The 16599-nt window shown below is 33.9% G+C and overlaps 2 protein-coding genes across 3 annotated transcripts; both read left to right on the forward strand.

Annotated features, from left to right (window-relative positions):
• The first annotated feature begins 5362 nt into the window (after window positions 1-5362).
• On the forward strand, window positions 5363-8492 carry LOC112734848 (probable arabinosyltransferase ARAD1). The gene is made up of 4 exons (XM_025784337.3): window positions 5363-6054; window positions 6690-6986; window positions 7085-7180; window positions 7593-8492. The coding sequence occupies exons 1-4, from the start codon at window positions 5578-5580 to the stop codon at window positions 8016-8018; spliced, it is 1296 nt and encodes a 431-aa protein (XP_025640122.1). The 5' UTR covers window positions 5363-5577; the 3' UTR covers window positions 8019-8492.
• Window positions 8493-14710: 6218 nt separating this feature from the next.
• Window positions 14711-16599, forward strand: LOC112734849 (transcription and mRNA export factor ENY2). Of its 2 annotated transcripts, none has more exons than XM_025784338.3 (5): window positions 14711-14957; window positions 15096-15189; window positions 15260-15354; window positions 15443-15519; window positions 16197-16599. In XM_025784338.3, coding segments are annotated over exons 1-5 (342 nt in total). In that variant the 5' UTR covers window positions 14711-14955; the 3' UTR covers window positions 16271-16599. The 2 variants fall into 2 exon arrangements, with proteins under 2 accessions (XP_025640123.1, XP_025640124.1); XM_025784339.3 differs by having other exon boundaries at window positions 15269-15354.

Genomic DNA, 16599 nt, shown 5'->3' on the forward strand with positions numbered 1-16599 from the left:
ACAACTCATGTTGTATAAGAACTTATATAATTGCAATTTTTTATTTTTTTCTTGTATAAATTCTTAAAAGATTTTTTTCCAAAAAAAAATATATAAAATCAGAAGCAAAATATGGTAGCACAAGAATTCAAGAAATGGTAAAAGAAAAAAAAATACATGTTATCACTTAGTTGATTTACACTACTTTGATAACTTGTCTGTGTTTGAAACACAGCATTATTTTCACTTTCCAAATTTACATATGGTATTCTAAGGACAAAATAAACATTATTAAGTAAAACTAGAGTAAATACATCAGATTTTAAAAAATTTTAGCAAAGAAAAAATTTCAGATATTAAATCTTATGTTTGCAAAGAAACATAGTGAGCTTCTGTAGAGTGGAGCCCAGTTTCTGAAAAATCAGTAATTTTTTTCTACATCCTAAAAAAGCAAACAATCATCAAACAAAAAAATAATACAATAAAATTTAGAAAATACACTGAAAAGCACCACATAATTTTGTGCAGGCTTATTATTTATTTTCTTCAATCTTGCTTTTCTTATTTCTTACATTTGTTCACTTCTGAGAGTACATGCAAAAGATTTGTTAATAAATAAAATTTTGATTAAAAAAATATACCATTACAAAGATACTTTCTGAATCTTACTCATTATATGATTCGGTTTTTTTTTTTGGAGGATGAGTTCTCAATAACATGTTTCCTTCTTTTAGATTCAATCCTGGAAAAGCAAATAATCTTTAAGCAAACGAACATAATAAAATTGATAAAATACACAAAAAATACTTACATTATTGCACGCTTTTGATTTTTTTCTTTAATGTTCCTTTTTTTTATTTATTTTTTGCTTTATTCACTTCTGCCAATATAGCATTGCAATGATAGTTTTTGAATCTTATTCATCATGAAATTCACTTTCTTTTTTAAAAGATGAATCCACAATAACATATTTTCTTTTATTTAGATTCCATCCTAGAAAAGCAAATAATCATTAAGCAAATAAATATAATAAAATTAATAAAATAAAAAAGATAACAAGAGTACTAGGTGTACCTCAATTCACACGAAGTACGTCGAAAGACAAACAAAATACACCGAAACACAAACCAAAATATTGTTTATTCAAAACATCATTTACATTGCTCATTTATATTTTTCATTGATTATAGAAACCAACTTTACCAACACTAATATCATGAAACTTAGATAATATACCAATCAAGAGAATAACTAAAAAGAAATAACTCCAACAACAATCGAAAATAATAAAGGAAGACAAACACCACATAAAAGAACTAAGTCTATCAATTAAAACAAATACAAAAATAGACAAAAATAGTTGCAAATTATTCAAATATGTATAAAATAATATCAGAAGCACAAGAATAATATTCTGTTGTCTAATTACAGCATAAAGAGTATAACAGCCCCAAATACACCTCAATTCTCATGAAACACACCGAAAGATAAGTCAAATATACTGAAAAATAATATTTACTTTTTTGTAGGGTTGTGAATTTTTTTCTTCAATCTTTTTTTTCTTATTTCCTCACTTTGTTCATTTCTGAAAATATATTTAAAAAATTCTGTTAAGAAGTAAGATTTTGACAAAAAAGTAAAACATAATATTTCAATGATAGTTTCTGAATCTTACACATCATCGGATTCACTTTCTTTTTCAAAAATGAATCCTCAATAATGTGCTTTCTTTTCTTGGATTCTATCTTGGAAAAGCAAACAATCATCAGGCAAATAAATACAATAAAATAGTAAAAAATATACCGAAAAAGAATACTTACTTCTTTGCCATTCTTTTAGGTTGTTTTCTTCTTGTTGATGTCTCCTCCGAGTCATCTTCAGAATCAGACTCAGATTCAGCAACAATTTCACTTTCCAAAGAAATAGTCTTCTTCTTTTCCTTTTGTTTCTTCCTTCATTTTTCTCTTCTTTTTGCTCTTTTAGTTGTTTTCTCATTTGTGCTATTTTCATGATTCCCTAAAGTAGAAAAAATATTTGTTTACACAATATATTTATAATAAATACACCGAAATAAAGAATAAATTTTGTTGAGTTACCATGTCATCCTTGATCTCATCTTTTATTCTTTCAATCAGCAACTGCTTGGTCCAATGTTGGACCCACGGTGGTCTAGGAATTGCATCCACCGGCCTATTTTTGTGTATTGGTTCGTGAAAATATATAATCATTAGAGCAAAGAGGCAGCCATTAATAGCATATTTCTTTTCCAATGTGTGTTCTCTAATTTATGAAGAAGTTGAGCACATGATCACTCCAATTCTATTCACGTATTGCTTCCACGTGAAGAATGGGCGGCATGTGAACCAGAGAAAGTCTGTTTACCATTGTCGGCAACAAGAAGGACATCTGAATGTAGAGATAAATGTTCTCTTGCATTTCAGCTGATTTTTCTCCCCATCAACACTCATCTCTATCATAAAGGTTGATGATTGCGACAAAGTCTTGCTTTGGAAGCTTCTGACAACTTCCTTATTCTCCTCACTAAATTTTTTAAAGTTAATTTTGGCTGGATAGCGTAGCCGCGCAGCAAAAAAAATTTCAATAACACAAAAATAATTTGATAATACACTGAAATTAGATTTACAGAATATATTAGAAAATGAATTTTTACTAGATGCACTCAAGGCAAGGACAGTTGCTATATTTTCTTGGGTGATGTTAATTATACCATACCATATGTCCAATTTATTACGGGACAGATCAAATGAATATGCCAGTTGTTTCAATAGCTTATATGGCACATTCATGGCAGGGATATGTATCAAACCACTAAATCCCAGATCTTGAACAATGGCTTTCTTGGCCTCACTCATGTTTTGAAAATTATCATGAATGAATCTTGTGGAGCATCTCAAATTATGATTTTTCTGTAAATAAATGAGAATGATGTAAATAAACTATATTTATATAAAATAAATTGAGGTGTTCAAACGTATACATGCTTACATTATATTTTGGTTCTTTTTTTTGCCATTTTTCTGTAAAGAATAAAAAAAAGTTAATAGGTAACAAAAACATTAGGTACACCTCAATTCACACAAAATACGCCGAAAGACAAATAAAATATACCGAAACACAAACCAAAATACATCATTATTATTTTTTGATTACTTATACAATGTAAATTCAAAAAAAAAAAAAAAGCAACTCACTGAAACATATAAAAAATGATACCAAAAATACTAAAATAAAATTTCTGATAAATAGACAAAAATAATTACAAATCACTCAAATATGTAAAAATAACATCAAAACAGAAGAACAATATTTTGATGAGATAATACTGAAAATTAAAAATGATGAGAGTGGTGGCCATAGAGAATCAGAGATGGTGATAATGGTGTTAACACTGTTGAGGTTATTTTGATTTGGGAATAAAATTAACTTTTAAATTAAATAAATGTATCTTATGTATTATTACTAAATATATTATAAAATTTAGAGTAAATGCTCTTTTTAGTCCCTAATTATTTGTTTGATGGACTTTCCACTTTCTAAAAAATTTAAGCACTCAAATCGGTCCCTATATACTTTGATATATGTACGTTCTAGTTCTTAGTTAGGGACCGAAAATGACATTTACTCAAAGTAGATAGGGACTGAAACCTACATATATCAAAGTAGATAGAGACCAATTTGAGTGTCTAAATTTCATAAGGGATGAAAAATCCATCGAACAAATGGTTAAAAATCGAAAATGACATTCACACTAAAATTTATGTATAAAATATTCATGTGTATTTAGAGCATCTCCAACGGGCAAATATTTGGAGCCCTCCTACTATATTGTCAGAGAGAAAAGAGAGATGGGGCATTGGAGAGGAACTCACTTGAGTTCCTTCACGCAATTCAAAACGAGGGAGCCCCTCTGAATGGGACTCCCATTAACCAATACACAATTGCCAAATGGCAAGTAAAATAAAAAATAAATAATTATATAAAATATTAATTAATTAAATAATAATTATAATGACTAATTATATTAAACATTGATATTTTTATTTAATTAATAATTTATATTAATTAATTTAATTATAATTAATTTATTAATAATTATAATAATTAAATAATTAAATTTCTATTTAATTAATAATTAATATTAAATATTATTTATATTTATATTGTTATATTAATTTAGCCAACATAATGAGAGCTTGTATTATATTGCATAATATGATTGTTGAGGATGAAAGAGACACTTATGCAGGAAATTTTGCTCAAGGCTTAGAGTATGATGATGTTGAAAATGGCTTATCACAACCTCAGTTGGGAGAAGAAGATTTTGCACCATACCATCTAGGCAGCAACATAGACAATTGAAAGAGGACTTGATTGAACACATATGACAATTTCACAATGCTTGTCGTCAACTATAGAGTTTAATTATATTTTTCTTTGTATTAAGTAATTTTACAAATTAGTGTAATCTCGAATTATATATTGTGTATTATTGTTATATATAAATTTATTTAATATTAATATCTTTTAATAGTAAATTATTTTTAAATTTAAATTTTTAAATTACATTATTAAAAAAAATTAATTACATTAATTTCAAGTATTTTAATTAATTAATTAAGTGAGACCACAACAAGGACTAAAGTTAGTTTCTCCTAATGGAGAAGATAGAGATGCTTTGAGTTCCTATTTACTGTTTATGACAGGTGGGCCATAAACAACAATTGAGATGAGTTCCCTACTGGAGATGGTCTTATGTCTTTGTATCTATATCTCTATTTTTTTAAGACAATAATCAAACAATGCCTTATTATACAAAAAGTTTAGTAATTAATGCTGCAACAAATATTTTGTTTGATTATTTCTTTCAAGATTTTGTTCACAAATATGAAAATTTATCATCTCCAGTTTTTTTAATACTTGACAGAATTCAGTGTGATATATCACCTTTAATTCTATAAATGGGACCAAAAATAAATAAAAGAGAGAATAATGAATGATTAGATTAAATACTACACACCATCTAATTTTTTTTTTATTGAAAATGATCCACTCCCCACAAATATTTTACAAGAATTTTATTTTTTTATACATGGAATACAATAGAAAACAAAAAACTTTCTTTCTCTTAACTAGTAATGCTCATAAGACAATTTATTTATTTTAACTTTCATAGTTTCACTGCAACTAATAATTTGAACTAAATTTCTGGTGTTAGAATTAAAAAAGTTGTAAAAGTCAACAAAAAAATTAGAAAAATAGTATTTACTTTTTTTATGTTAAAAAGACCAAAATAATAGGAGTAATATTTTAATGAATTGCCAGCTAAGCAATAAAGTAGATAAATAGAGGAAAAGAGCTCAGTGATAGAAGAGATGCATATTGGAGTGCATTTCCCAACGGGTTCAGACACACGCTCTCTATTCTCTTCTCCAACCAAAAATGGCTTCCATAACTGATTTCGAATCCCAAGAAACCTAATAAACTAACTCCCCAAAAACAAACAGCACCGCCACCACCAGAAGAAGAGAGCACCCAAAAATCGAATCATTACAGAAACACTCTTAAGGAACCGAAGCCATGTTGGGAAAAGTGGTTCTCTCCTTCGTCTTTGTGCTCCTTCTCCTAATCTCATCCGCAATTTTCATTGGCCACCCCGATATTCGATCCCATTTCGTCCTAAAATCGCTTAATCAACCGGTTCAATGTGGACCCGAACCGCCTATTCGGGTTTACATGTACGATCTTCCACGCCGCTTTAACGTTGGCATGCTTAACAGCCAGAGCACGGAGGAGACTCCGGTAACCGCCAAGGACTTTCCGCCGTGGCCCGATAACTCTGGCCTGAGGAAGCAGCACAGCGTCGAGTACTGGATGATGGGCTCGCTCCTCTACGAACGCGACGGCGACAGCGTTGAAGACAGCAGAGATGCCGTTAGGGTTTCGGATCCGGAACTCGCAGACGCGTTCTTCGTCCCGTTCTTCTCGTCGCTGAGTTTCAACACGCATGGCCACACCATGACGGATCCGGATACCGAGTTTGATCGGCAATTGCAGGTGCGAGTTTCGTTTTTTTTTTTTTTTTGGGTTGTAGTTTGGTCTTTTGTAATTATATGATGAAGCCGTTGATTGTTTATGACATGTTTATTTGGAAATTGATTGATTGTTTAATAATTCAGAGTTCAGTTCCTTAGCGTTATTTTTTACCGGAAGCAATTTGGCATATTTGGGCATGGCTGATCAACATACTTATGAGAAGATTGATGTTTTGTTTTAAAGGTTTTGGCTAAATTAGTCATGTTTAGAAACTTATTTTATGTTTATAGACCTTTATTCATATTTACAAGTGTTGATTATGGTTAATTGGCTCCAAATGCTTCTCAAACATCATCAGTTAAATTTAGCCTTAGCCTTATATGTTATATTTTGAGCTTTTATGGCAGTGGCACAGATACCATAAGATTTCCATTTGTCTTCTTAATGATCACTTAGTAAAAAGTGTATTATTTTCTTTTCGCCTCAACATGAATGGCCCAACTGTCATGTTAATGTGTTCTGTTTTTTACATGCTACGTAATCTTTTGCTATACTAATGGAATGTGTCTTGTCTCTGTTCATATTTCCTGTGAGTATTTTATCCTGTTGTTTTTCAAAATCCATTGTTAATAGTGAATATGGCTTTTTTTGTTCAGGTTGATTTGATGGATATTTTGAAGAAGTCGGAATACTGGAAAAGGTCTGGAGGTAGAGACCATGTATTTCCCATGACACACCCCAACGCCTTTAGGTTCCTCCGAGATCAACTGAATGAATCTATTCAAGTTGTTGTGGATTTTGGCCGCTACCCCAAAAAAATGTCTAATTTGAACAAAGATGTGGTGTCACCCTATGTCCATGTTGTAGATTCTTATACTGACGACGATCTTCAAGATCCATATGAGGCTCGTTCCACGTTGCTTTTCTTCCGAGGCCGGACTTTGCGGAAGGATGTATGTCTGGCTGAGTTTTTATTGGAAAAGATAATGTAAAATTTTAACTCTTTAAGGTTCAAAGGCAGTTATTTTTCTATGCTTTATTATGTTTGCAGGAAGGCATTATCAGGGCAAAACTAGCAAAGGTGTTGGCTGGTATTAATGATGTTCACTATGAGCAAAGTTTTGCAACGGGAGAAAACATAAAAGCGGTATGCAGTGTTATATATAATTTTCATATGGCTATTGCCCTTTTTTATCTTGTTTATAGTAGGGAATTTTTTCGTTAATCATTCATCATAGTTTAAAGCTCCTGCAATTAATTTTCTTGCCCATCATTTGGATATGATTGTGCTATATCTATAGGTCAAAGTTTTTCGGATAACTTTGGTTGAGAGTAATATAGTTGTGGCTCTCCACACATTCTCTCTCTCTCTCTCTCTCTCTCTCTCTCTCTCTCTGACCTTTGAACTTCCTTTATAATCTAACCAAGTTAGACTACTATATTTTCTAGTGGAGAAAATTAATTTTCAGTTAATTAATTTCTTTCTGTTCCCCTTTACTTGCCATTGTAAGATCACTAACTATATAGCATTCCTTTATGGCTTGTTACTGATAAAACAGTCAGCTCAAGGGATGCGTTCATCAAAGTTCTGTTTGGATCCAGCAGGAGACACACCATCATCTTGTCGTCTTTTTGATGCAATTGTCAGTCACTGTGTTCCTGTCATTGTGAGTGATCAAATTGAACTCCCCTTTGAGGATGAGATTGACTACACCAAGTTCTCGGTTTTCTTCTCTTTCAAAGAGGCATTGCAGCCTGGTTACATGGTCAATCAGCTTCGTCAATTTCCAAAGGAGAAATGGACCGAAATGTGGAGGCAGCTCAAAAACATCTCCCATCATTATGAATTCCAATACCCTCCAAAGAAAGAAGATGCTGTTAATATGTTGTGGAGACAGGTCAAGCACAAGATTCCTGCAGTCAAACTTTCTGTTCATAGAAGCCGAAGGTTAAAAGTCCCTGATTGGTGGCGGAGGAGGAGATGATTCTTGGATCTTTTTTTTTTTGCTGATCTTGTATATTCGCTCTCTTCAGTTATGGTGACTATACCCCCCAAAAGGAAGAATCTCAGTTGATACGTCCTCTTTTCTGAGCATTTTGAAATAGATACTTTTGTAGAAGTTTCAATGTGTTGTTTGGATCTTCGGTCTCTGATATGGATGACGTGTACAGTTCACTTGGGAGCTTGATGTTCATAAACATTCCTGGTTCCGATGGAGTTCCTGGGATCTTCTGCTCACTTCTTAACGTGCAATGTCTGTTGCTTCTTTTATTGGTCATTTTGGTTGAGTAGGGAGCACTAGCAGTATGCTCTGTACGGGGTTAAGAAAGATACATGGGAAAGCGATCAAGGTTTTTTCATTTGCATTTCATCATGTTACCCAATTGAGTTTGTACATCCCGCGTTGATATCATCATATCATTGAACTACTTAAATGACAAAATTCATTTGAGTTCAACCTCACTTTTATGTATTTAAACTTTCTAAAGGGATAAAATATTCCACAAATTAGCTAGTTGAGAACCCCCTTTTAAATTTGGGAGATGTTTCGATTTATCTCAATGCTAGAATATGCTCTCATTTGTTTTGTACTTAAGGCGCTGTGGAGGTTCAACTAGCCTTTCCAACCATTATAAGGCAACAACCTTAAAAAATATTTGTGTGGACTTTGTAAATCTCTTCTCTAATAATAAGTTAATAACAGAAGAGGTGGTAAAATGTGTACTTATAAAAATTAAAGTATTTTGGATATTTTTTTTACTTGACAATTGTTATATTGGATGAAGAGAGTAGTTAGCTGATCGATGCCCTTAGCATGATTTTCTTTTTTTGGAAGAATAAGAGTGAACACCCAACCCGGTTCTTGTTCTTTTTTTCGATGGACATCGCGACCATTGTCCAAAAAAAAGGGGACAAATCGGTCCCTGTCCCATACTTCTGTGAGACGTCACGGTCCTTCTGTCATCTCTCCTGACCAAAACAGACGGAAATTGCCTACGTATCAGTTAACGTTGCTGGTGTGGAGGTTAACACTCTGTTAAGTTCCACGTTAGCCATTAGGGAATGGACAGGGATCGATCTATCCCACTTTAGAAACCTAAAACTACGTCGTTTTTGGGTATGAGACATTGCGCTTCGATTAAATAAGGGAACGTGACATTGGGGTTTCCATATAAGCCCCATGTGTTGCTTTGCTAATTACTAGAAAACCCTAATAGAGTAAGAGTCGTCCCCTTGAAGTGATCGTTGACCTCTTGAAGTTGGAGCGACGTTCTGACAATGCTGCTGACAAGCTTGCTGACTGACCTCCACATATTGTTGTTGACAGTGGTTGGATAGTGTGGTTGACAGAGCTTGGTTGAAGCCTGTACGGAAATTGCATGGCGTTTGCAACGTGCCAGGTTAGTGTGGTCCTTCCCTTACCTTTTCAAATGTGTCTTGTCGTTTTCAATAATTCTGACATGCTTTAGCATGTACATAGGACTGTGGTCCAAGAAGAAGAGAAATAATAAACAATGTGACCGTGGGATAATAAATTTCTAAAAATCTAAGCATTGTTTTGGTTTTTGGTACTGTAAATAGGACTTTAATGTTGGAATGCACATATCCTGATAAGGAAGATATATTTTCACTGTAAATAGAAATTGAATTAGGGTTTCTAATTTAGAATTGAAATTGAAATAGAGTCAAATTAAATTTGTATGCTAGTTTCTGCTTTAATTTATGTATTATATTATACTGCAGATGTCTAAATATTTTGCTGTTCCTGTGTTTTATCACGGGGGAAGTTTGTGAGAGACAGTGAAGGATATATGAGTTATGTGGATGGTAAAGTGAAGAGGTTCTCACCAATAGATATGGATTATGTGAATTTTTTCGATTTGGTTGTTTTATTTAAGGAGTTGGGTATGTTGAGTATAAGGAGATGTATTGGTATGACATACTGGCCCTGATATGGAGTCTGGGCTTCATCCCATTAAGGGTGATCATGAGATTAATGAGATGAGGGAAAACAAACTCAAGAACAGGGACACTGAGGAATTTTACATTTATTTTGACCATCCTGTAGATATGCCAGAGGTGGTAGGTGATGGCTTGGCATCTGAAAGTGTTGTTTTGAGTGATTCATCTTCAAGTTCTGATGACAGATATGAGAGTGTCGAGGATGAGGCACGAAAACCACCTCCAGCTGGTTATGAGGAGGACTCTGACAGTAGTTCTAATGAGAGAGTGCTAAAGAAGAAGACAGATAAGAAGTCTACTCCAAAAAAGGTTGTAACCCAAAGGAAGAAGAAAGGTAGTGACAAGGACATCTGCCCTAGTACTACTAAGAAGCTGGCCTCAAGGAAGTATTCTGGTGTGAGGAGGAAGCATATCTTGAAGGATGAAAAGTCTAATGGTGGGAGCAAGGATAAAGCAGACAAAGCAGCTTGTATGGGAATGTGCTAGGCAGACAACTATCCAGGAATTTAAAGCCTCAATGGAGAAAATAAAAAAATCAATCAGGGAGCATGGAAATATCTACAAAGATTTGATCCAGCTGTGTGGTCAAAGGCTTATTTCAGCCATGGACCAAAAGTAGACGACATCACGAACAATATGTGCGAGGTGTGGAACGCAAAAATAGTTGAATATAGAGGAAGACCCATACTAACAATGATAGACGATTTGAGGTGTTATGTCATGAGGAAGATGGCCCAAAACAAGAAGTTAGAAAATCATACTGAAAAACTAGCCCCAGTTCAGCACAAGAGGTTGGAAGAATTCATCAAGTCTAAAGCAAGTAAGTGGAGAGCTATTTGGGCAGGTGATAATGATAGAGTCCTCTTTGAGGTTCATAGGCAAGGACACAAGGTTGGGGTTAACCTTGCACAAAGGACCTGCACCTGCAATGTTTGGCAGTTAACTGGTATGGTCATTGTTAGTGTTTATATCTCTTTGAATTTATCTTATTCTGCATCTAACTGAATACTATTTCCAAGCATGCCTTGTAAACATGCAGTAGCAGCAATGTATAAAATTGGTATGAACCCTGAAGACTTCATGCACACATGGCTAACAATGGATGCAATCCGAGCTACTTACGCCCACATAATGAAGCCAGTAAATAGTGAGGAGTATTAGGAGTCCACTGATGCTCCAAGGCCATTGCCTCCACCAATTAAAATACCAGCACATCGACCAAAGCTAAAGAGAAGAATTCATCCAGTGGTAACTGAGATGAATCCCAACAAGGCAAAAAAAAAAAAAAAAAAAAACACATTTTGAAGTCACTTGTAACAAATGTGGCCAGAAAGGCCATTACTATAAAACATGCACCAATCCTCCAACTAATCCAAACTGAAAACCAATGACCAAAAAAAAAAAAAAAAAAAGACAAATGGAGTGAAGAAGAAAGCTGACACGGTTAGAGTTGATGTCTTTGAAAACACCACCATTGTACATGTATATTGTCCTGAAACTATATAGGGATCAATTTGTCGTTAGCATTAAGTGGTTAGGAATTTAAATGTCTCAAGTTATTTTGGTCAAGGGTTTAGTTGTCTTTAAAAATGATGGTAATGTTCATTTGTTGTATATGATAGCAGGAAGGAGGAGAGGGAAACTGTAATGAGGTCACTAACGTGGCTGGAGCTGCAGTTGACCCTAAGGTTGTTTTGTTAGTTTTGTCCTAGCTGAATAGACTTTGTTATATGTATTTAACTCTTGGTAGTGCTATTGTGATCATTGTTAGACAAAAGCTAAGAAAAATAAGAAGAAACTATCAAGAGGAGAGAAAAAAACAAGTGGTGTAGGTCCAAAAGGTCAACCACAAAAGATTCCTTTGTCACATAATGCCCCACAATCAGAGGAGGTAAAGTTACCCTATATAACTTTAAAACTAGTTACTCTAACTTCATAAATTTTCTGAGACGTCATAAAAAATTCTTTGTAGGTCCAACATGCTACAAACTCCAACAACATTCAAGAAGGTCCATCTGATGTAGCCTTCAAAACTCAATCCAATCCAATCCGAAGGTTAAAGAACCCTGTTGTCAGGCCCCCACCTCTACCAATCCAGTATGTGCAATTCAGTCAAACACCTACAACAGATAAATCTAATCTAACAGCCAATATGCCAAGTTTCATGCCCGCACCCCCACTAGCACCAAGGCCGACACTATGGTTCAAAGCTCAACCAGGACAAGGTCCAGCTCTGAGATCCCATATTTCGGAAAATCCTACTCATGGCTCAATAGCTCCTCCAACAAATCCAACAAGTGGAGATGGTACAATATCAGCAAAAATAATGGCTGCTGCAAGCTCGAAAATTGCTTTAAGGCTTTTCAAATTTGTGTCCACTCCTGGCTTCAGGCGTCCAGGACTTAGGCCACCTAAGAAGACATAAAATTGGACCACCTTTCGTTGCTAATTTGTATCTTGGCTACAAGCCTTTAGGACACATATTTTGGTTCAAAAAACTACTATATTTTGCTACTTAATACTATTGGTTTTAGGTTTAGGGCTTTTGCTTGAGATCCCTATATTTTGGTTATCTGACTCACGGCCATGTTGCTGCCCATATTTTGAATGGACATATTATGTGTTAAGTTGTTTCAACAACTGAATTGCTCCTTTGTTATCAATATACGAACATGCATCTTTCTTTGAGTTTAGATACTTATTGCTACGCATGTATTACTTAGCTAGCATGCATATTTGTTAAGTTTATTTCATGACATATATGCTATTATTTATCAATACAGGGATGAAATTTAACACATTCATCACACACCATAGTTCAAATTTTGCAAATTCACCACAATAATTCTTATTTCATTCATCATAAAAAATGTTGTTCACAACTCAACTTTAGGAAATAACAAAATTTAGCTATCAAAATCCTACACACTTGCTCTGAACAAGTTTGCAATTACAACCCCACCAAGAAATGCTAACAAATTAAACCCAAATCTAATACATCTATTTTCACCCATTTTCAATCTACATTTATCTAACTGATCTTCCAAACCAATTAATCTTTTTTCCAATTTATTAACTTTGTTATCCACCATATAACCATGGCATTCCAATCGATTCTGCTTCTGCTTTGATGTCCCAACTGAGACTGCCTTGTTAGTATCCTAACCACATGAAGAAACATAATCATCTAACCATGCAAAGAAGTTGCAATCTCATTTTCCAGTCTACGAAAATGTTTAACATTTGTTAGCATCTATGGAATAGAAACTGAAAACAAAAATTTAGCTAAATCCTAAACAATTACCTTGAAGTATGGGCAGCGAAAGAATAATTTGTCTGGATTCTTCACCGTCCTTGACATGAACAAAATTGCATGAGAACCACAATAACAAATTGGGACAACCCATTTCTTCTTCCTCGGAGCTCCAACACTCCCACTATAATTCAAGCTCCAGCCTGAATCGTCTCTACTTCGTCGGTTGATGATGAACAACGCTCTCTACTACCAATCATGGTCTTCTAGGGTTTGTATTTGGGTTGGGAGAAAAGTGAGAGATTAGCTGCGTGGAATCACTTTCAAACCATTCTGTTTCAATGAAGACAAAAAACGACGTAGTTTTAGGTTTATAAAGCAGGATAGATCGACCCCTGTTCATTCTCTAATGGCCAATGTGAAACTTAACAGAGTGTTAACCTCCACATCAACAACGTTAACTGACACGTAAACAATTTCCGTCTGTTTTGGTCAGGAGAGATGACGGAAGGACTGTAACGTTTCACAGAAGTATGGGACAGGGACTGATTTGTCTCTTTTTTTTTGGACAAGAGTCGCGATGTCCATAAAAAAAAAGACAGGAACCAAATTAAGGGCCCGTTTGGGAAACTTTAAAAGTAACTTTTTTTAACCTTTAACTTATGAAAAGTAGTAGTATTAATGTCTGGTACAATTTTCAAAACCAAATTGCAACTTTCTAAGAAGCTATTTAGGAACTTATAGAGAAGTTAAAAAAAAATGACTTCTCTCATAATACTTCTACTTTTCATCACATTTCTATAAAATAAGTACTTCTAGAGTTAAAAATCCAAATACAAAATAACTTATTTATAAATTACTTTTAACAGAGTTATTTATTGTTTAAGTTATTTTATCAAAAAGAGCTTAATTAAGTTGGTTACCCAAACTAGGCCTAATTGTTCACTCGAAGAGTAACAATAATTCTTTTGTTCATTATTGGTAATAAATTCATTCTTGCCGCTAAATATCAAATAAAGTCAAATAATTACGATAGATATTTCTACTGGTTTAGGAGAATTATTAGAAAGATAAATTATTTTTCTTTCCAACTATATATAGGCTTTGTTTTGGAATAATCTAACGGGATTCTCTTAATTTTTTTTCACTTAAAAGAATAAAGTAAAATATCTAATTCTTTAATATTTTTTTCATATTTTTTTGGTTTTATCTATAAAATATATGATAAAAAAAATCATATTTTATGTTTTTAAGTGAAAAAAAAATTTGGCTAATGAGTTATAACTCAAATGGCATAGACTCCCCATACTCAATTAAGAGGTTGCGGATTCGAGTCACATATCTTTCCAAATTTTGTCAATGAGTAATAGTTTAAATGGCATAGTCTCCCCATACTCAATTAAGAGGTTGCAGTTCGAGTCTCATATCTTTGATAAAAAAAAAAAAGTGAAAAAAAATTTGAGAAGATTCATTCCATAATCCAACCATGCTTCTAAATGTAAGGCCTGAACGGGCCTCCTTGGGTCAATGAGAAGGCCGTGGGCCCGTGGCCCATAGGAAAGCCTTTTATCTGGAATTCTGGTTCCAATTTCCAGATTCGCACCGACCTCACTACTCGAACTCGCGATTGAGCTATGCTCCAATAAACTCTCCAACTGGAAGAAAAAAGCTTGTATTTGTATGAACCAGAGATAACGAAACGAAAATGTGAGTTTCAATTGATAATACAGAAGAAGAAGCAAAAGAATGAATGAATGTTACAGTAATTTTTTTTTTGTTGTTTCTGCTGCTGTTGAACGGAGTAAGTAATAAGTTACTTTTTTTTTGTCGATATTCTGAAATCAGGAGGGCTTCGGTTAATCGGCCCCCAACGCCAACTCCCGAATCAGAGGAACCGCAAGATCCCGAGCTCACACTTCGAGAAATCATCAACATCAAGGTTCCTGTTCTCTCCTTCTGGCTTCGGATTATTTATTTTCTTTATATTTTTATTTAATTTGGTTTTTTAGCTGATTGAGAGCGGAGAGAAAGAGCGGTTGAAGGAGCTTCTCAGGGAAAGACTCATTGAATGCGGTTGGAGGGATGAGATGAAATCTCTTTGCAGGTATTTTAATTTTTTTTGTAATTAGTAGTTAGTAATTATTACAAGCTATCATTTTGGATTTGACTAGGGTTAATTCATGGTTAATTAGGGCATTCGCCAAGAAGAAAGGGAGGAATAATGTAACGGTCGATGATCTTGTCCAGGTTATTACCCCTAAAGGCAGAGGTCTGTGCTTTTCTTTCTTTTTCTTTTTAAGTTTTTATTATGCTTTTGATATTCAACTTGTGTTCTCGGGGATTTTGTAATTGCGGCATCTCGATGACTTGTTGCTGATGATCATGCAGATTTCGCAATAAACTACAAACTTTCTAAAATGCATCAGGCTTTTTGAGCATTGCCCCATCAGTTCCTGTTGTTGTTTGTCAGTTGGAATCATTTTGCAGTTATATAACTTTACGTCATTGCCAATATTGGATAGGAACTGCATAAATAGGTCATATAAACCTGACCATAGTTATAGAAGCAGTAGATAGTTTCATGTTTTCTTTTTTGGGTAAATTCCTCCCTTGAGGTTAGTCAATATTATATAGACTAGTAACGATGTACACTCCTTATTATTCTGTTATTCTCCTAACTCCTAGAAAAAGTAAAATTTGCATTTATTATCTTGTTATCATAAGAAGCATTCTAAATTCTCCTTGTTTAGAAATTATGAGGATATCTGGGATGATGGTTTAGGAGGGATGCATCTTTATTCTTTTGTAAAGTTTAGGTGATACTGCACTTGATACCTTTGTATTTCGTAATAACCTCCCTTGATAAACATTAAGCGTTGCATGATGTTGAAATTTACTTAGTATGGCTGGAAATACGATTGATGCCGCATTTTCTTTTCAATGCAGCTTCTGTTCCAGACTCTGTGAAAGCTGAGTTGTTACAACGAATTAGATCATTTCTTGCATCGGCTGCTATATGATCATGATAGCATTGTATCAGTGTGTGCATTCTCTGAATGGTAAGAGGCACGAACTCCACAACTATCTATCCTGTCAACTGTTGTTTAGTGTAATATTATCTGTAAAGTTTGGACAAGCTTTATAGGTTACATCATGTTTGAAAAAGAGAAAAGCAAAAATGGGGGGTGGGTTTTCTGAGTTCTGTCCAGGCATGTAAACTTCAGGTTGAGTATTCTTGTTTCCCAATCAAATTGCTAGGCATAGTTCATGAAAAATATTAGAAACACTAAATTGTAACATCCTTATCTACTTGTATTCCCTCCTGAGTGCTTAGTTTGATTGAATTGAA

This window comes from Arachis hypogaea, chromosome 3, assembly GCF_003086295.3.
Source record: "Arachis hypogaea cultivar Tifrunner chromosome 3, arahy.Tifrunner.gnm2.J5K5, whole genome shotgun sequence".
Lineage (NCBI taxonomy): Eukaryota > Viridiplantae > Streptophyta > Magnoliopsida > Fabales > Fabaceae > Arachis > Arachis hypogaea.